This window comes from Strongylocentrotus purpuratus, unplaced genomic scaffold (genome assembly GCF_000002235.5).
Source record: "Strongylocentrotus purpuratus isolate Spur 01 unplaced genomic scaffold, Spur_5.0 spur5_scaffold_14, whole genome shotgun sequence".
Taxonomy (NCBI): domain Eukaryota; kingdom Metazoa; phylum Echinodermata; class Echinoidea; order Camarodonta; family Strongylocentrotidae; genus Strongylocentrotus; species Strongylocentrotus purpuratus.
The window spans coordinates 22,912,550-22,934,636 of record NW_022145599.1 but is presented as its reverse complement, the minus strand read 5'-3'; the positions used below and the strand labels follow the sequence as shown (position 1 = coordinate 22,934,636).

Genomic DNA, 22,087 nt, shown 5'->3' with positions numbered 1-22,087 from the left:
CTATCCTTAAAAAAATAGCCCGACTGTCAGGGAAAATGTACCGAGCGGCCATTTTGAAAAAAAATTTAAAAAGGGCCTCCTCCTTCCTATTTTTTAAAAGGCAGGACGCTAAACATTTTTTTTTTTTTTCTTTGACCTAACAAGAAACAAAACAACACACATGCACACGCATACGCAAACACGCACACAAACACACAAACGCACCAACGCATTTTTTTTTTTTTTTTTTTAACAATTTTGTTTTATTTCTCCAGATGTGTAATACAAACCATGACATACAATTGAATAAAATAAACGTGTTAAATATTGATGCTTTTACATAAACATAATTAAACACAAACTTATTTGCAGTATAATATAACTTAGCAACAAAGTAAACGTATAAGTACCTAAACATAATATGTCAATTGTAAATGTTATTTACTTATATATTACAAAAAAAAACAAATCTGGAGATAATTTTACTGAAACAATCCTGCCCCCTCCCTGCCCCCTACATCACACAGACATACTCACCCTCTATCACACAAACATACTCACCCACTCACACACATACTCACCCACCCACCCACCCACCCCCCCCCCACACACACACACACACATCCACTCACACACGCACACACACACACACACACACACAACCATGCACAAACACACACAAAATCGGCAGACGGTTTCGGTTGCTGGTTAACTACTCGATCATAAAAACCTCCCGTATCACGCGAGGCCCTGGCGCTCCGCACGCGACGGTGTAGCTACCCAGCTGGTAACGCCATTCTTTTACTTCGATCTCCGTGCGACAATTTGTAACGACCATAAACATATATCAACTTTGAGAAGGTCAAGCACGATCAAAAAGCATCATTCAATCAGCACGTTGAACAAATTCTGATAAATCACAAGAGGGCTCATGAAAGAGAGAGACGCACACACATACACACACCCACACACATAATGACAACGCGAAAGAGGGGAGAGAAAGTGAAGAGGAGTCGGAGAGAGAAAAACAAAGAAGGGAAGAGAAAATGGAGAGGCGACAAAGAGAGAGAGGGGAGATGAGAAAATGAGGGAGAGGAGAGGAGAGAGTAGAGATAGAGAGATGAAGAGAGTACAGACTGTTATTTGAATGTTTTATATTTGATTTATCAATAAATGCAGAAACATCTGCTAAAAAAAAAAAAAAAAAAAAAACTTGAGAGGAGAAAATGTATTACTCTTGTCCACACACACCCAATAGAAAAAAGAGAAGTGCATACGTATTGTTTAATTGCATTATATATATAATATTAGCCACCGACATATAGTCAAAATGTTGTATAAGTACCAGAAGGCTGAATTGCATTATTTTTGGATAAAAAATAAACTTTATCTGTGATCGTAATGTTTCCTTTTGTTTTTAATGTGAGTGGCCCAATGAAAAACATCATAGGTGCTGATCAGGGTGTTTCATTACAAGTGCTAAATGAACGAATAAATAAATCTAAAAAATAAAAGCAGATAAGATTGGGATCGAAGTTGGAGTCATGAAATTAAAATTACATTGTGAAAATCTTAAAATTACCCACCTGCTTTTAATAAGTCACATTACTAGGATTATACACGCTTGGACTAGGATATAAACGTCATCAATTTAGAATCTTAATTGATTATCAGGAATCAAAACAATAAGGCTAGATGCGTTTATTGTCTTTGATTGTTTTCGACCAAAATTAGATTAGACTTACAAGTGGTATAAATGATTATCTCACCCCTTTGTTGAATTTTTCCAAACGATGGCATACTCTTTCGAAAAGTGGTAAAGTAAGTATTTAGATTCGAATGTAAATACATTTTAATACCTGTTCAATTGTTGAATATGATATGAAGATAATCTATAGAGATTGTTTTTAAAACAAAAAATTGTCATGTCGTTTCAGATACTTTTTGTTTGAAAATCAAAAGAAAAACAGAGTAGGCCTATTCATTAACGATCCTAATGTACACAGTTGTTTTGACTTCTGAGATTTACGATATATATTTACCATGTTCACACAATTAATTTAAGTAAATGTAAGTTTTATATATCCATCCAGTTTTATCGCAGCAACGGTACAAAATTGTTTCTATCATTCCTTTTCAACCCCTCTCGTATAGCCTGGCCTGGTGGCTATTTGGGGTCAATGTACACAGGCTCACAAAGGCTTTGATACTACGATATATCAATCATTTTGTAACCACTGATCAGATATAATGTCACTTGACTATTTTAGGAGTTGTTACAGTGATGTCGTGTATTGGCGGTTCCATGTTTAGATATTGCTTTTTTGGGGTCGGCTGTTGAGCCCCCCCCCCCCCCCCCCCCCCCACGGAGGGATACCATGCGTGTTACCAAAATGTCCGGTAAAGGGGTACTTTTCACGCACCAAAGTCCGGCTCGTAGTACACAAAATCCGGCCCGTATTGACTTTACAACCGGACTTAGGGGGTGTTTTCAAAAGGAGGGAACATGCATATGCGTACCCTAAATAACACTGAGTGGGGGGGGGGGGTGGGGTTGAGGCATACAATCATTTTTATCAAGAATATCATCACGTTTTTTACAAATCATTAACTTATAATGACCTTCAACAGAGGTCAAGATTATTTGTGTGGCACATTTCCCGCATCCAGTAACCAAGAATTTAGGCAACTGGCCCTTACGCAGGCGACTCAATGAAGTGTGTGTAATCTAAAATAATTACAATCATGTTGTTGTTGGTGCGAATCATGCTCACATTAACTGTTCTCTGACGCAGTCTTGAGTCAGTCAGTCAAAAGACGCTTCGTGTGCAAATCTTCCAATTTTTGCAAGGACCCCTTCGTGCAACATCCTACATTGCGTGCGAGAAGTAATCAGAAGCTGAGTGGCCGCATAGCGTGCAGAGCGATGCGTGTGAACGTTGAGTGAAGTATCTCTCATATCACACTTCTACATCACGCGACCGTGCGTGTTGTATGTGGCTGACCCGACCCGACGAAGATAGGGCGGGGTCACATCTTACCAAAAATGTCCGGTAAAGGGGTACTTTTCACGCACCAAAGTCCGGCTCGTAGTACACAAAAGCCCGTTTTACACACCGGACTTAGGGGGTGTTTTCTAAAGGACGGAACATGCATATGCGTACCCTAAATAACACTTAGTGGGGGGGGGGGGGGCGGGAACTGGCCCTTACGCAGTCGACTCAATGCAAGCGCGTAGCCAGGATTCCATTTAAGGGGGGGCGGTAGTGAGCACGCAAAGCGTGCGAATCACTTAAAGAGCGCGTGTAGCGCGCTCCCTAGGGGGTGGGTGCAGAGAGGGGGAGTTTCCCCCCTCCCGCGCGAAGCGCGGAAGCTTTGAAAGAAGACGATTCGTTGTACCTTTCTCGACCCTTAATCCTTATCTGTATTCAGTCCCCCTCTTTCGAAGCGCGGAAGCTTTGACGTTTCATTAAATTATTAGAAAAAGAAGACGATTCTTTGTTCCGTTCTTGACTCCTTTCCCTTTTTCTTCCTACGTCCTCTTACTTTTTTTCTTCTCTTTCTCTCTCTTTTTTTTTTTGGCCGGCGTTTTTTGAGGGGCGACCGCCCCCACCGCCCCCCCCCCCCCCCTGGCTACGCGCCTGAGGTCTCCATGCAGTGTGTGTAATCTAAAATATCCATCACGCTCACATAAACCGTTCTGAGTCTGACGCAGTCTTGTGCCAGTCAAAAGACGCTTCGTGTGCAAATCTTCCAAAATGTGCAAGGACCCTTTCGTGCAACATGCTACATTGCGTGAGAGAAGTAATCAGAAGCTGAGTGGCCGCATAGCGTGCAGAGCGATGCGTGTGAACGTTGAGTGAAGTATCTCTCATATCACACTTCTACATCACGCGACCGTGCGTGTTGTATGTGGCTGACCCGACGAAGATAGGGCGGGGTCACATATTGCGATGACCATTATCAAGATAAGGTTATCTCTACTCCTTCGGACGTTCCACTTCAATACTCATGCCAAACTAAGCCTTAAATGATTTGATAAAATACTAATTTGTATAGAAATATGTTAATCTTGATATCATTAGGGTATGTCAAATCTAGATCTTAAACTTAAGTCAGAGTTAATATATTTTTTGCTGGACAAATCTGGTTTCACTGTTTGTACAATAATATGTTGTTTCTTTTGTATTTGTTATTATGTACTTGGCAATAATAGCCATGACCCCAGGCATCAACAGGAAGAAATAGGTCAATCAAACTGGTTCACTGCTGCTCATATGAATTGCTAACATGTACTTTGAAATTTCCAATTTGATATTTTAAGTATTATTACTATGAACAGAATTATCTATGCGATACATGTTTGGAGGCAGTACTCTCCAATCATAGCTTTTATTTCTCGATAACGCAGGCCTACATTGTAAGCCAATTTATTATGGATTATGATTGTTTTTTTTTAATCCTCCAAATGTCACTATTTTTTTCTTCTGCAAGATTCTTCAATTCTATTTAAACGAATTAGAAATCTTGGAAGTATAATTTAAAATTGTACTTCCTCTAAATCAAGACTTGATAAAACCTTATCAAACCAATGATCTCATACTCGATAGCAAGATTTTACTATATACCCTGACTAGAGTATGAAGTCATATGGCAGTAGGATTGATGGCAATATTGATAAGTTGGGTTCAAAGATGTGAAAAGGACACTCTTTACACCTTCAGGGGAAATGATTTGAAAATTTGTTTTAATGGAAGTGGTAATTCAATAATAAGTGACTAATATCTACGATACCAAGATCTATTTGTCGTTGTCATCCCTCTTGCTTGGAGTTTGAAAAGGGAGCTTCTATCTGTAGGCTAGCTGATGTTCCTTATGAAGCGGATTTTTTTTTTGCAGGACATTCAGGTTCTGTGATAAAGAATTAACAATTTAAAGTTATGTAATAAAAAATTAATCATTAAAAGCTAGTACAAAAACGATTCCGTTCTTGCCTTTAACCCTTCCTTACTAGCACTTTGACTGACACGTGAAACGAAAACCTACCTCACGCACATGCGCACGCTCATTAGCACGCACACACGCAACAGCCGTTATCAATGTTATAGGAAAGTGAAGACGTATGATATCGCGTGCAAGAATGCGTGTGAATTTAATTTAGGACAGATTAATTTAATCGCTGCTATATTGATTGGACATGCATATCATTTAAATGTTTATTTATAGCAACACGCTAGTAGGGCACGGAATTTGTCAATAAGAACTGCTTAATTTTGTTTGAAATAAGCAAATGATGATTTGTATATTATAGGTCATTGGCCTCTATAACGTGGTGTAAACTAGTGTAAATGTTTTTGGAGACCATCATAATTCTGCCCAGTACAGATAGATAGAAAGGTTCGTTTCTTTATTGTATATTACAGAGTTTTCGTCATCTTAGATGTTTATAAAGTGTCACTAGTCTTGTCCATACAAAATTCAAATTAATTAAGAGATTTTGCTGCAATGCCAAGATAAGGTGTATTGTATTTATTTTCGTCGCGCATACTTATCAGATATGAGTGCATTTGTAAACTTTTAAAATCTTTTTTAAAGAATAGATGTCGCATAAGTAACCATACATTTTTACCATAAGTACTCTAGAGTTTGTACCCAATGCCTGATGTCAGTAATTTATTGCTTTGGGGAGTGAGGAATTTTTCAATAAGAAATAGAAATTAAAAAAAGAAAAGCTTTCTAAAATCTCTTTTTTCTTTACCCCTCCTCCCCCCACCCCCAACAAAAACAGTCGTCGGTCTGGTATGCCCGAAAGACGAAAATAATAATGAGTGGATGCTAGATGACCAATGGCATGGTATTCATGTAAGGGCGTCAATATTAGGGAGTACCCTATAGCATCCCGGGTAAACCTTTTCTTCAGAAGATTGGATTCCTCTGCATTAAGAAAATAAAATAATCCAAGACTAAAGTATATGAAGAAGTTCCATTAAGAGCTGATGCTTATGATTTACTTTAGGAAAATTAAACGAAACTCCTTGGAAAGTGAAACAAATCTATCTTAATCAATCATGCGAACGCAGAAAGTGGAAGTGCATGTGATTATCAATTTGAACAGGATGCAAGGTATCGTTTGCTGGATGATTGTTTGTAAATATCATCAGGCAACTTGTAATAAAACTTTCCTTCCTTTAAGGTAGGATCTTCATCTTCTAAACTAAAAATAAAAGGCAGCTCATTCAATGGCTCTTTTTTATTTTCGAACAGTCATGACTTGATCTCCAGGGACAATACACCTAACGTTTTCGGTGCTTTACCTGATTATTGGCATTGTAAGTTTGACGTAGTAGGAAGTAGATGGTGTAAACATTCATAAACACTAGGGCATTTTAAGAGCAAACATATTCACGTCACGATGCTACTATGACATTCTTCTACAAGGGAATAGAAAGTATGACAAAGCTATGAACTAGGTATTTTTATAGATACATTTACCAGACCTCGACCTTTTCATTAATTAATTTTAGTGTAGTAAAAGAGTAGGGGAATGATGTTCACCACAAGAACATTTTCTCAACTACAATCGTTTGTTCAAATGCAAACGATATTCACTGATATTTATCCTTTGACAAACTCAGGCCTATCTTGACAGTAACGACAAAACTGTTTACCATGTTTACCAATAAATCAAATCACGAAGGCATATCAATTGGACTTCCTTTATCCTATTGATGAGTGCTGATCTGCAGTGCGGAAGAGATGCATTTCGTGCTTTCGGTGTCCATGGCGTGCTAATTCCGATATTGCGTGCGGAGAGCACGAAATCCCCCATAAACGAACAGTCCGTTCACACTCGCGCAAGCTGGACGCACAAACAGAATCACGTGCTGTTACATGGCGCTGTTCGGGTTTGCCAACGGGGTGAATGAACGTTAAGCTCCACGTACGGACGGCAGAGAGAGAACGATGTAACTTGGTTGAGGGGCTGTATCATGCAGGAAGAACAGGGCTAATCTGGGTGATATAGGCGCACGCGACGCTTCACCCAATGAACCAGATTGCTGACATGAGCTAGTATTATTATGGGTCATTGTTGGTTTTTAAAAAAATGAGAGACAGATGAAATTCAAAGAAATGGGTATATAGTACTTCACACACATTAATTGGCATGACTTTTTCTCCAGATATGGAACTACTTTCCAGCTATTTCTTTTGAGGGGAGGTTTCTTCAACGATGTTATTCCACACTAATAAAAGAAGAATGGGAATGCTCGCAAATTAGTTTTAACCGTTACTAGAATTATAATTTCTCTTTAAAAAGTGTGGATGAGACGATGTGACTGGCCAGCTATGTCTGACCATGTCCATGGTATGACCAGAGAGGTGAAAGAAAGGAGTGGAATCGAGCAGCTTTCCTTTGACCCCATGCTCCAAGCCGCCGAAAAGTTATGAGCTAATCTGCAACTGTTCACCAGGTGGTGAGATAAAAGAGCGCATGAAACTTCAGGATTTAGAATTGTTACATCAAAAAAATGGTATCCCATCAACTGTTCGCTGTCCCTTTCAAAGATTTCTCATCAATTGTTGAATGTGTAATGAGTAGAACAAGCGAACACAAACTTGTGTAATTTCATCCTTTTTCCAACTGCAAAAATACAAAAAACACGCGAAAACACGCATTAGCAAACTTAATGTTGTCGAAGATTGGAAATCATGGATTAAATAACGGGACATTAAAACATGCACAAAGTAGCGCATTATCCTAAAATATTGAGTTTTTTTCAGGATTTAATTTTTCTTTTACCAACTCTGGCACACAAATTATAGGAAAGGCGGAGTACTAAATTTGAAAAATTGTTTGATGCACTTATAAAGTTTATAATTTACATTGAAATTTTGCCGGTAATTTAATATTTTGAAATACTGGGAAACTGGTGCCTGGCCTCCAAATTTCCCGCATTGGAAGCTCGGCTCGAAGCATGGAACTTCAAAGCCAAGTGGAATGTTACACATCCCATTGTTACGCTTTAGAACTCACGAAATGCGTTTGAATAAATTACAAGAGTTTCCCACTCCTTTCTTTCACCTCCTTGGTATGAATGGATGTAGGAGAAATGATGCTGGTGGTGATACGAAGTGAGGACACGAGCAGGTGGAAGAAAAGTACTATCATGCTGCACCCATTCCCTGCTAAATCCAGGATCATCCATCCCTATTGATCATGCACACAAACCAAGTCATGGCATTAAAGCTAATAGTGCCAGAAGTCCTACATCTGCTCGATTTAAGGAATGATAATACAGATAAAAGGGGGGGGGGAGTATTTTGTCAATTTTAAGTCCTTGTTATACTTATACCATAAATAGTAATGAATGCTTCGCCTGGACATTCTCTCTCTCTCTAAGTGCCATATCGATTGACTTTGGCAATCATGCTGTTCCACAACCCTCGGTTCCTAGCCTTCTGTATTAGTACCACTCCCAGTTCTTTCACTCCTCTCTCTTCCAACAATTTCTGCAGACTGCCCATCCAAAGTATCCTCCTTCTTCCCCTACTCCTTCTTCCCACAATTTTCCCTGTCAAAGCAAGATTCTCTAGGCCTTCTTTACGTGTAATGTGACCCATGAACTTCAACTGCCTAATCAACATTTCACGTATCATTTTCCTTTGCACTCCAGCTCGTGTAAGAACTTCCTCATTACTAACTCTGTCAGTCCAGGGGATTTTCATCATTTTTCTTAAGAACCACATTTCGCAACTTTCCAAACGCTTTTTAGTATCAGAGGCTAAAGTCCACGTTTCACTACCATATATAAGTACTGGGTAGATGTAACAATTCAATACTTTTATTCTGGTCCTCATATTCATTGTTCGATTTGTCAGAATTTTGCCTAGCTTTGAAAAAGCCTGGACATTGATTGATTAAATAATAATATATCAATATCTAAATGAATGAATAAATAAGTAGATGACAAAATAAACAAATGAATAAGGAGATAAATAAGGAATAAAAGTATGAGATAGGAAATTGATCGTCGGCATCACACTGTACATGAATTTTTATACACTTTTTTGTATTGAGCAATTCGTCATAAACAGGGAAATTGTGATATTTCTAGGCATGTAGCGTCTATACGTAGCAGGGTCAATTCAATATTGCATATGGATATGATAATGAGCGGATGAATGACTTTAGGGCTTTAGATGCTTCTTTGCCTTGGGCGTCCACACACATTAATTTGTTATATGTTTCTTCTCTGAGGTTGCAGTGTGTCTGTTTCCTGTCAATAAAACCTATATGTTTATAAATTACTCAATAAAGTGAAGTGTTTGTCAGACCTGTGTGATAACGATAAAAAATGTCATTATCATTATCGTTCAGCTCTGACCAGCCCTTATAATATTTCAGTGACGTAAGCTTATCAAAAGCGTTGACAAAGTAATTCAAATACATGCATATTCAAATGTATTCCCTGTTTTCATATCCTGAAGTTTTGCAATGGACAAATGCGAAGTGGCACATCACAACACATCACATGAATATTTTACTTCACACTTTTTCTGGTCCTAAATTTAGTGCACGCACATTACAGGACTTCAGTATCATGGGTCAAATGTGTCAACAACAAAATCGGAACGGTTTTGCTTAAATCCAATCATTTAATTTTAATCCATTTACAGGCACCTTTTTAAACAGCTGGGTAAACCTTGCCCATTATTGGGTAAAAAAAGAGCCTGCATGTGTATGTGGTTTAATTTGCATAATAAGTACCCAGATACGGAACAATGTACCAATATTGCATAAAACTTTACTAAATGCAGATACAAATAACATATCAAGTGTGATTTCCTTTTCCTAAAAAGTATCCCCAGAATGTTGAGACATACAAAGAAAATTGCAAATACTAAATAAAAGTTGCCATATTTTTTAGACTCAACTTAGTAATATTCTGCCCATTTTGAAATAATCGTTCTTCATTTTTACCATGATTAAGCAACTAACAAGTTATAATTTGTTTAAATACCAAAAGTTGGTCGGACACATAAATTCCCGTCGTGCTGGGCAAATTTTTGCCTAATGGTTTTAAGAATGTATTTTCACGATATTAACGTCTTCAAACCAACTCTTTGGCTAGCAATTCCTACTTCCTTTTCACTTCGTTGCTTCGCGTGACCTGACAGACAGTATAAACAACTATTTTTATCTTCAAACCTCTACTTCCAATATAAATCATTATCAAATAATGATAGTATCATGACTTTGTACTTTGATTATATGTATTTTTATCACGCACAGTTTACTTTGCTCTTGCCCTTCCTATATTGTATGTTTGCATCTATTATCATCAATTGGTTATTTAGCACTCATTATAGTCTATTGTGTTCATTTCCTTGTCACGAACACTTCTTAAAGGGATCCGGTAACTTTGTCTCGGATTCTGAAACAAAATTCTGGATTTAGCTCATGATGCAATGATAATTATAAACCTTTAGGTCAGTCAGGAACCCCATGACTTTTACAAGCCGATCGCCTGTCTGATTATCAAGATATTTATGATTGGAATTACAAATTTTGAAAACCGTTCGCCTGACGGTTTTCATAACTCTACAGTCTATTGGGAAAAACGAGTATGGTAAAACCGGTCACTCAAAGATTTTTTACTTTTTTGAGGCACTTCTTGATCATTTTGAAGCGCAATTTTTTAGGGCTTCAATATTACACCACATCACAGACACTGATAACATGTAGGGGCGTGTATCTCAGATTTAACATTGTTAAACGATCCCTTTAAAGGCGTCCTTCAGCCTCCGTTTCCTTTAAACGATAAGGATAAAGAAGTGAAGGATTGGGAATATCTTGCTGATTCAACGAAGTTGAGAATTTGTCCAGGCTTACCAAAAACAGTGCACAGATATGAATAATATACACAACGTATCAACAATTTTCATGCTTGGTAAAGGGGGAAGGGCTGCAATTAAAGACTATTTTGAGTAAATATATGTTTTTTGTTGAGGAGGCACGATGGCTCAGAGGTAGAGCAGTGGCTAGAAACCAAGTCGATGCGCTCATGCCCTTTGGTACTCCTCATTACCAAGTCCCTCGGAGAGGACTTAACGCCGTCGGTCCCCTGGTTGCTTACTTACAAGCATACACATGCTTTCGTAGCAGTCAGGTAAAACAAACAAACAAATGTATAGTTACATGCAAATGACAATCAATATTACACTTAGTATGGATATATGAACTTTTTACAAGTGACACGTATTTAAAGTCGAACTAACTGCCAAGTCCTCTTTGTGAATACAATTTAGAATACATTTACTTTTAAATTAATGACCCTCTCTCTTTGTCTCTCTTTTTTAATTATCTTTTCTTTCTTACTATGTCTTTTTGTGGGTTTTTTTTCCAGCTACACAACTGTCAACAGTCATTGGTTGCAATTCCCTACTCCACCCCAGTCCCATTTCAATATATCCAGTTCGTCTCGACACCATCCAACATAATCGCTTATTGTCACTTGAATGTATATAGTGCAGAATGACCCTTGATACGTTGAATCGAACGAGAAGAGAAGTCACACCGCCACACTGACCCCCACACTGATTTCAAATTGACCTATTCTTGGCCGTTGGGGTGTAGTTGTGTTTTGTTCGATCTGTTGTCGGTCTGTTGTAGGTCTCGTTGTTGTGACTGCAGTATAAAATCATAACGATGAGACCCAGACCAGACCTACAATAAACCCCAAAAAAATGAAATTACCCCGAATGTCCAAGGTTTTGTCTGTAATGGGTGTGTTTGAGTTTGGTCTTACGGTGAGACTGAGGTCGCTTATTGTAACTCGAATGTATATATAGTCCAGTATGAGAAGAGAAGAATTGAAAAGTTAATAATTACTTAGACTCCAATGACAATCTAGACTGATTTAATTGCTCTGACCTTGCCGAACTAGCCCAAAACTGTTGTAAAGCAGGCGCGGATCCAGGATTTCTTAGGGGGGGGGGCCCAAATTTGAAATTATGCGAGCCATATATTGGTACGTAATGGTGACCAACAGTGACGTAATGCGGGGGGGGGGGAGGCGGTGCAGGGAGGGGCGATTTTCCCCCTTCCTCCTCCGCGAAACGCGGAAGCTTTGACGTTTCATTAAATTATTAGAGAAAGAAGACGATTCGTTGTACCATTCTCGAAAATAATTCTCGTCTTAATTTAGTTTTTTCCCTCCCGCGCGAAGCGCGGAAAATTTTACGATTTATTAAATTATTAGAGAAAGAAGACGATTCGTTGTCGAGTTCTCGACTCTTAATCCTCGTCTGAATTTAGGTTCCCCCCCCCCTCCTGCGCGAAGCGCGGAAGCTTTTAGATTTCCTTAACTCATTAGAGAAAGAAGATGATTCGTTGTACAGTTCTCGACTCTTAATCCTCGTCTGGATTCAGGTTCCCCCCTCTCGCGCGAAGCGCGGAAGCTTTTAATTTTCATTAAATCATTAGAGAAAGAAGACGATTCGTTGTACAGTTCTCGACTCTTAATCCTTGTCTAAATTCAGTGCCCCCTCCCCCTCCTGCGCGAAGCGCGGAAGCTTTGACGTTTCATTTAACTATAAGAGAAAGAAAACGATTCGTTGTACAGTTCTCGACTCTTAATCCTCGTCTGGATTCAGGTTCCCCCCTCTCGCGCGAAGCGCGAAAGCTTTTAATTTTCATTAAATCATTAGAGGAAGAAGACGATTCGTTGTACCATTCTCGAAAATAATTCTCGTCTGAATTTAGTTTTTTCCCCTCCCGCGCGAAGCGCGGAAAATTTTACGATTCATTAAATCATTAGAGAAACAAGACGATTCGTTGTACAGTTCTCGACTCATAATCCTTGTCTAAATTCAGTCCCCCCCCCCCCCCTCCCCCTCCTGCGCGAAGCGCGGAAGCTTTTAGATTTCCTTAAATCATTAGAGAAAGAAGATGATTCGTTGTACAGTTCTCGACTCTTAATCCTCGTCTGGATTCAGGTTCCCCCCTCTCGCGCGAAGCGCGGAAGCTTTTAATTTTCATTAAATCATTAGAGAAAGAAAACGATTCGTTGTACCGTTCTCGAAAATAATCCTCATCGGAATTTAGTTTCCCCCCCCCCCCCCCCCCCCCTGGCTACGCGCCTGCGGTCAGATAAACACATTTTGATACCTTGTCTAACCCCGCAAGCTCAATGGTTTAAGGCAATAAATTACGGTCAGATAAGCATTCAGGGGCCCGTCTTAGGGCCCCTGGTGGGGTCGAGGCGGCGGAGCCGGCACCGGAAGCTCAGGGGTTTTAGGCGTTTAATTAAGGTCAGATGAGCATTTTTTGTATACCTTATTATTTTGTGACACTGGCAGGTCAATATTTGGCATGGGGTCCAGGGGGCGGAGCCGCCAAAATCAAGGGTTTTAGGCATTGAAATTACCGTCAGATGAGCATCTAAGGGCCCGCCGTAGGGCCGTAGGTGGAATCCAGGGGGCAGAGCCCCCGGAAGCTTAGGGGTTTTAGGCATTAATCACGGTCAGATGAGCATATTTTGATGCCTCATTATTTTTTAACACTGGCAGTTAACTATTCTTTCTCTCATTCTAATTTATTTCTCTTTAATATACTTTTTCAAAAAAGTGTGGGGGGGGGGGGAGCTCAGGGCTCCCGATCCCCGCCGTACCTCGGGCCCTGACATGTAGGAATCTCAAGAATCATATTTCTTGCCTGGCTGTAAATTTAGGAATTTGTCATTTTCCAACAAATACATACAAACGTATAATTTACTAAAAAGTGAGGAAAATCTCGAAAATTATGTCATTTCAGCATTATTTGTAATCCACCGTTGTGGAATTAGAAAAAAACCACATTTGAATTTGATTTCCCCCAACCCCCCCCCCCTATCAGTACGCCAGTATCTCCTCTTTTCCTTTTTTCTTTCCCTTTCCTTCCTTCTCTCTTATTTTTTTGATTGGGGGGGGGGGGGGTCAACAGCCTGGGAGGCAAGGCCCTTTCGCCCCCGATCTCCTTCTTCCCCCTTTTCTTTTCTTCTTCCTCTTCTTTCTTTCCCTTTCTCTCCTCTTTCCCTTTCCCTTCTTTTCCTTTCTTCTCTCTTTTTTTTTTTTTTTTTTTATGCGGGGGGGGGGGGGGCCAAGGCCCGCTCGGCCCCCCCCCTGGATCCGCGCCTGGTAAAGGCCCGATATTTGAGGAGTTGAGTTAAAAGTAAAGACAAAATATATTGATGAATAAAACGAGTTGTAATTGTATGTATTGTGTTAATCATTAGTTGCTCGAAATTATCGCACCTTTATTTAAAGTTTGTTTTATTTCCATGACGTATTTGTAAAAAAAAACTTACTAGTAAAGTTTTATTTGAGGAATATAACAAAATATTATATGAAGCGATCAGGATAAAAAAAAGGGGGAAAAAAGGGTTTTCCGAATCCATGTTAATCACATTTTCAATGACATCATTGTGACTACGAATGATCCGCAAATCCTGCTGTGTTCCGCATATTTCTACAATAGTCCATGTCGCTATAGATTTATTTTGTCGAGAATCGACTGTTAAAGTGATCCAGAGGAGGTCACATATGGTTTCAGAATTTCTATGATTTCCTGTGCTTTAATAGAGGCACGCGGCACAGTTAGGTTATGCAATATCACATCATATTTTCGAGCGGATATAACAGAATCACATCTCGCACTAGGTATATACATTGTTCACTGTCTGTCTCAAGGAAACCTAATTCAGACACGCATATCGATAAAACTGTTCATTAATTGGAGACGGGTGATTTGAATATTTGCAAACCTCCTAAAGAAGATCGAATATATATTATTTTAGCTTTCATTCTCAAATAGGAAGTCCTTCTTCCGCAAATAAATTCACAAATTGTGATGTAATATGATCATAATGACAATTATCCTTTCGTTTTTTTATGATGATTGTCAATTGCTTATTTATGATTCATTTTTCAGAAAGTACTTTTTAGTATTTTATATTTGTTATTTTACGGAAATTGTTTATAGTTTATATGGAATACAGAGATAATAAATCGAAATCAAATTATGTGATTACTACTACTAGACACTTTTTAGAGCCCCTTAATATTCCTTGTTATTATTATTACCAATATCATTTTCATCATCATCTTTATCAATATCATTATTATTATCATTTTTATTTTTCATCATCATTATCATCATCATTATTATTATTTTTGTCATCATTATTATTATTTTTGTCATTATTACAAATACTATTGTCATTATTATTATTATTATTATTATTATCATCATTATTATTATTATTGTTGTTATTATTATCATTGTGTTATAGAAAACAGCATCACGCAATGTTGTAACTTCACTAACTGATAAACTCAAACAGAATAGATGAGAAAGGCGTTTTGTAGATGGAACCATTCCGAAAAGGGGACATGTGTTGAAATCTTCCAACCTATATTTGTTCAAACGGCTTTCAAATAAATACAGAAATGCGACAATGAGTTCCGGAAATATCCAGTCTGGGCGTGGAATAGGGATCTCCTGCTTCCTTTGCCAACGTTTTGATTTTCCTCTTTGCCTGTTAGAAAGAGAAAGAAAAAAAAATCGTCGATAAATGAAAGACCGATTAAAGGGCCGCTTGCTCTGATATTATTTGCTTTTTCACCTGGTATGTACACAAAGACCATGGTAGTCGAGTAGGGGGGTTCTCTTCATGTAGCTTGCGTGCGGAGCTGGAGAAGACCCCAAAACCTTTATCTCTACGAAACAATGTCCGCTCGGGATTATTACAGACTTGCGTGCGAATATGCCAACAATCATTATGTAAATGGTTGTGTTTGTCAAACTACTTCAAGCCCCTATGATTTCTTCTTTTTTTTACATTTCAATCAGTCAGTCACAGTAGAGTGCACTCTTTTAGAGGAGGCGGTTTCATTCGCACGCAATTTTCGCTTCGATACAATGGCTAGGGGGTCGGCTCGCACGCAAGCTCTGCCCGTACTTACAGGTGTACAACGCCCGCGCGCCGAAGGACTAGCTGACGATATTTGTTAGTCTATTTTTACAGGCACTGATTTGTAATTGCAGAAAAGGAATGTAATTATGACCCACAAACAAGACCTTTATAGAGTTCATAGATAATTTAATTAAAAATGTATTCAGATTATTTACTTTCTTTTTACTCACTTTATAGATTAACGGGGAAATAAAGCTTCTGAATTCCGATGTATTTTTTGCACAGTATATATATTAAGACTACGTTGACGAGGTCGTCAGAAAAGAAAAGAGTGCACGCAAACTCGGCGGAATGCACTAATGTTTATGCCCCCCATGCACGAAGAGACGCACGCACTTTTATTTATTGATGAATAACTTCTATGGGCTCACGAGATCGATTTAATTGGTAGACTGGCTATCAGTGAACATTGACAAAAGAAACCGTCTTCGAAAACTCGTTGCTTGCGTAACTGATAAGCCACAAAACTATTTAAGAGCACTCATACATCAAGAGTCATCATTTCTCAAGCTGCTCGACATTGATGCATACCACAGTTGATCACGACTTTTCGAAATCAATTATATTACATGCAAGTTCATTCCGAGATTGAATTGAAAGTAATACATTGACGTTTAACTTCCAACCTTATCTTCACTTAAAGTCTCCATGATGTTGGACGTCAGTGCGACAACCTCCATGAATCCAGGTCCACAGTACTTGAGCCAGACGATTGCGTCGTATTTCCTACTCGTCACCGTCGTCATCCTCGTCACCCGGGTATGGCTAACAGAATCATCTATGAAGATGAGGGCTAAGTCGAGCGGGGATGAAGCCAAACCTCTTCCAGGTCCATGGGGGATCCCTGTGCTTGGTAATATGCTGTCTCTTGGTCGTTCCGCACCCCACCTCTCGCTGACGGCTCTCGCGAAGAAGTTCGGCTCCATCTTTCAGATTCGGCTCGGCAGTCGCCCGGTGCTCGTTTTGAATGGTTACGAGGCCATCCAAAAGGCGCTCATCAAACAGGCCGTGGTATTCTCTGGACGTCCCGATCTCTACACTTTTGAGCTAATCAAATCTGGTGTCAAAAGTGGGACATCGTTGTCTTTCGGGAACTATGGCGAATCATGGAAATTGCATCGAAAACTCGCTGAATCCTCACTCCGTCATTTCACCGCTGGTAGTCAGGTGAAGTTCGTTGAATCGGTAGTTTCGACCGAGGCTTCAGAACTCGTACAGTATTTCAAATCTATCGCATGCGACAACAACAACAATAATAACAACGCAAATGGTGACCAATGCAAACCACGTCCAGATAATGTTGTCGATATCAGAAACGTTCTCCGACTTGCTGTCAGTAATGTCATGTGCTGGTTCATGTTCAGCAAAAGACACACTTATGAGGACGAAGCCCTGCTGAACCTACTTAATATTTCCGACCGTTTCACAGCCGCTACGGGAAGCGGCAACCCCGTCGATTTCATGCCGTGGCTCCGTGTCTTTTTCAGGAAATCAACCAACGAATTTAAATCCTTGCTGACCGAGTTCCGTGCATTCGTTGGTGGGAATCTTCTCGAAGTGCATACCGCAGAATACGAGGACGGTTCCGAGCGCGACATCCTCGACCATCTCGTCACGTCAGGACGACGTTACAACGAAAATAATAACAAGAAAGCTGGCATTAATGACGTAATGCTGCGCGAAACTTGTTTTGACTATTTCGGCGCTGGGTTTGAGACCGTTTCAACAACGCTCGAATGGTGCTTACTCTACATGGCTGCACATCCAGATACCCAGCGTAAAGTCCAGGAGGAGATTGACACGATGGTGGGCCAAGATCGACTGCCGACGCTCGAAGACCGCGAAAAGCTCCCATTCACGCAATCCTGCCTCCTAGAAATATTGCGTCACGCGACTCCCGTCCCGTTTGCCATCCCTCATAGCACCACCTCCGATACCGTGCTCGACGGGTACTTCGTTGCTAAGGATACCGTCGTCTTCGTCAACCTCTATTCAGCTCACGTTGACCCCCAGGTATGGAATGAACCTCAAGTCTTCAATGCCAGTCGTTTCCTGACCTCCGATGGCGCCATCGACCAGGAGATGAAGAAACATGTGATTCCGTTCAGCGTCGGACGCAGACGATGCATCGGATCGGATTTGGCGCGAATCGAACTCTTTTTCTTCTTCACCATCTTCCTCCAAAATTTCTCTATCGAGCATTCCAAAGACGGTGAAGTGAGCATGGAGGCGACAGACGGACTAGCCAGACGACCCAAAGACTTGAATATCAATTTGATCTCCAGGAAATAGACTACATACCTTTCTTAATCTGTTATTGTCACTACCGAAGGGACATCATTAAGGTAACTAAATCATATTAATGATATTATTTGCGTTATTCCATAGTGAGCTTGATGAAACACTGGAGCGAGGACTGAATAGGCAATAAATGGGGTCTATCTTTCTCTTTCAGACAAACACATACCATTAATTTTTTTTTATTGGAAATAGGAAAAAAATGACCCGTTCAATTATGCAACAGTCGGACGCGACATGATGTCACAATCATTTGAAACGTTATTTCCTTATATAATTATGTGTCTGTTTAGAATGTGATTTCTCCAGCAAATAAATTGATCAAAAATGTGAGTTATTATCGAAACCAAAGATATTTTGTTCATTACAATGCAAGAGAGAAAAGGCTCGTCAGTCGTATGATATGGGTGAAATGTTATCGACCATATCTTATATCGTTTATGTATTTCATATACTTCATTCTTGTGTTCAGTTGATAGTCCTACTGGAGCTTAGAGCAGACAAAATATGAAGTAAAATAACAGATTTGATGGGTTTTTTTTTCTTCATAAGTCACGATACTTAATAACCTATAATGTTACCCAATACCTAAGGATTCATTCAGTGTAAATGTCTTTCATTCAGTATTTATTCATATCAAGTACTTTTCGTATTATATCACTGACTAAGTATAAATTGATTTTCTACCATCAGTCAGTGTCGATTACCTCAAACTACGGTTGTTTATCTTGCGGAAAAAAGTACTTAAGTACTTGAGGCCAGTACTTAAGTGCGTCATAATAAACAATTAATGAAATACATATCACATCAACTTTTTCATTATCTATAGTTCTGTAAATTTGAAGATTAAATTAGCAAGGACCTAGCAAGTTGTTGAATGTACATGTATAATGGCCTATGAACAGATTGTAGGTCTCACTTAGCTTTTACCAAAGATATTTCTATATACTTATAACGTACATTGTATTTAGTTGTCTTATTTTATATGAAGGATAAGTTTATCAATTCTTATGTTTAATTATTTGTAAATGTATGTCCTAACCAATACACCACTCGCTACGATTGTTACAGCAGAAATATTTTCATATTCCTTTCTAGCCTATGTGGATCTTTTATTTCTTCTTTCAAATCAACTGTGCAAAATTATGATTCACCCTAGGCGAATTGTATTTGTTTTTGACAGTTAGATAAGCCGCAGGGTAGTTTAATCTGATTAAGATGAAGAACATCGGTTTCGATCAATTATGTTTTATATGTGGGGATGCAATGTTGTATAAATGTTTTTTTTTTAAATAACGTTCATAGAGTATTCTTTGAGCAGGAACAAAAACATATACTCGTTTCTTCTTAGTTTGCCTAAGGAAATCAATGAATACATTTATGTAAGGACAGTATTTATAGTTGTACATGTCGGAATTCACTAATGTCTATGCAGTTATGATTGAGGCAAAATGGTCCCTGTTCAAGAAATAATTCAATAGAAAAAAGCACGCGCATGAACCAAACAGTATTTCGTTTTATACTTGGGAATGAACGAAAATAATTGTTACGACGGGTATAATACCGATATAGACCTAACTTCATGTTATCTCCCAATTTATTTACATGGCGAATACCGTCTTATTTTAATATTTTGTTTATACATATTCTGATCTGATTTGATTTTTTTTTTAAATTAGCTAATTTTGGAAAGCACATGGAAATATGTCCCTTTTACTAATCATCAACATTCCGTGAATAATTATTCAGTGATTGGTGTTTATGTACATGGTTATGTTTGTTATAAATATGAATTATAGTTTGAATATCGAATATTTGATTGCAAGTTTCCTCTCTTTAATGTCTTGAATTGGAGTGTGGTTATGAAATACCATTGTGGATTGGATTTGATGATTGCGAATGAGATAAAGAAATAAGGTGTTAGCAAATGTATACTATTCAACATTTTGAAAAGGTCGTGGAAGTAGTTGAAATAGTCTAGAAATTTACTTAAATTAAAAGATAAATCCTACACGTTTTCATAACATGATTCGCAATGAAAAAGAAAAAAAAAACAGAATTGTGCTGATGCACGGTGCGTATAAGTCTATGATAGAGTATGACGAAAATGTATGAGAATATGAGGAATATCTAATAATTTAAAGTATCGTTACGTTGGTTGTGAATATGGTAGTTCATAGAATGAACCTGAAGATGATGAAGTCATACAAATTGAAGCGATGATGTTGCCTTTTTTCATGAGTTTTTCATGTCTACAAAAGTGGTGAACTAATTTTTAAAGTTGTCTAACAAATCGGCATAGGGACATGAATTGAATCTAAATCTATACAACGCTGCAGGATTGACCTTGAAGATTACAAAGAAATTAGGTAGGACTATAAACGTGTCATTCGATGACAGGCGTACTAGATGTAGGGGCTATAGATACTGGTGCCCCCGGAATATTTGGAAAATTATTAATAATCAAGCCCCTCACTTTATATCATATTTCAAAAAGAAAAAAGAAAGAAGAAAAATCCGGTTGAAACTAGAAAGTTGATTCATACAGGAAACGCCAGACCCCTGGTGAAATAATTCTACTCAGTCATACCCCAATGCATTAAATAGATTGAATGAGTGTTTAAGTTACAAAGTGATGGACTACATTATCGAATTATCTTTTATCATCACTAGAGAACAAAATAGTCGAGCAAATAGTACACATGAAATGAAAAAGTAGAGAAACACAAATCCAGGTATAAATGAGAAACTAACCCGGATATGATGAAAATGAAAGGAAGTTGGTGAGAGAATTTCCCAATAATTTTCAAAAATCATCGATTTTATCAAATCATGGGTACCAGCGTCTTCAAAATGTTAAACAGTTCGGCCTGTATTCTACAGACTCAAATTTGCTTTTGTTCAAAACCGTGTTTACCAAATTGAAGTTGTCTGAGGTCTAACTTTTCCTTTTGTTAAATGTAATTTTAGACAGGGTCAGGTTTACCTGAATTAGTAGAATCATGTTAGGTCCGTGCATATATGCGGACCAGTCTGTTTGTTGTTCAATTTTAATCAAAAAGTCAAATTTCTAGATTAGAACAGTAACACAATCTTTGCAGGGTTGGTCAAAATGGTTTGCGATTACTCTTTTTCTTTTGGTGTGCGCGCATGTAGTGAGGATTTGTCCTCCATTAGACTAGAGGTGTGACGGTCTAGTTGTTGGCTCCGGACTGTGAACCACAGTGTACAAGGTTCGAATCCCTGCTCAAGCACTAACGACCTTCGGTAAGACGTTAATCTACATTTGCCGCATTCGACCCAGGCGAGGTAAATGCGTACCTGGCGAGCATGGGTGTCGATCCTTACGTAATACCTATTGTTCAGGGGGGGGGATAAATGAATAGATCATCCCCCTGAACAATAGGTATCAATTACAGATCGACACCCATGCTGGCGAGACTTAATTCCTGAAAATGCTAGAGCGTCGTAATGGCAGGTATGCAAAAGCAGGGTTAATGATTGTCGAGCGCAAGGAGTGTCAAGTCTGACAGACATGAACACTTTACAAGAACCCAATATTCTTCTTGTTCTTTCCTTCTTCTTCTACTTCTTCTTCTTCTTCTTCTTCTACTTCTTCTTCTTCTTCTTCGTCTTCTTCTTCTTCTTCTTCTTCTTCTTCTTCTTCTTCTTCTTCTTCTTCTTCTTCTTCTTCTTCTTCTTCTTCTTCATCGTCTTCTTCTTGTATTATTGTTATTATTATTATTATAATTATTATTGTTTTTATTATTAATATTATCCTTATTATGCTTCTT

General features: G+C 38.6%; 1 protein-coding gene across 1 annotated transcript; it reads left to right on the top strand.

The window, feature by feature from the left end:
• Nucleotides 1-16,386: 16,386 nt before the first annotated feature.
• On the top strand, nucleotides 16,387-20,105 carry LOC578655 (cytochrome P450 1A1). Its single transcript, XM_778812.5, has one exon. The coding sequence runs from the start codon at nucleotides 16,644-16,646 to the stop codon at nucleotides 18,285-18,287; it is 1,644 nt and encodes a 547-aa protein (XP_783905.2). The 5' UTR covers nucleotides 16,387-16,643; the 3' UTR covers nucleotides 18,288-20,105.
• The last annotated feature ends 1,982 nt before the right edge of the window (nucleotides 20,106-22,087 follow it).

What these genes read in the sequence shown, in the direction of transcription:
- LOC578655 (XM_778812.5), top strand. Translation starts at nt 16,644, where the DNA reads ATGATGTTGGACGTCAGTGCGACAACCTCCATGAATCCAGGTCCACAG.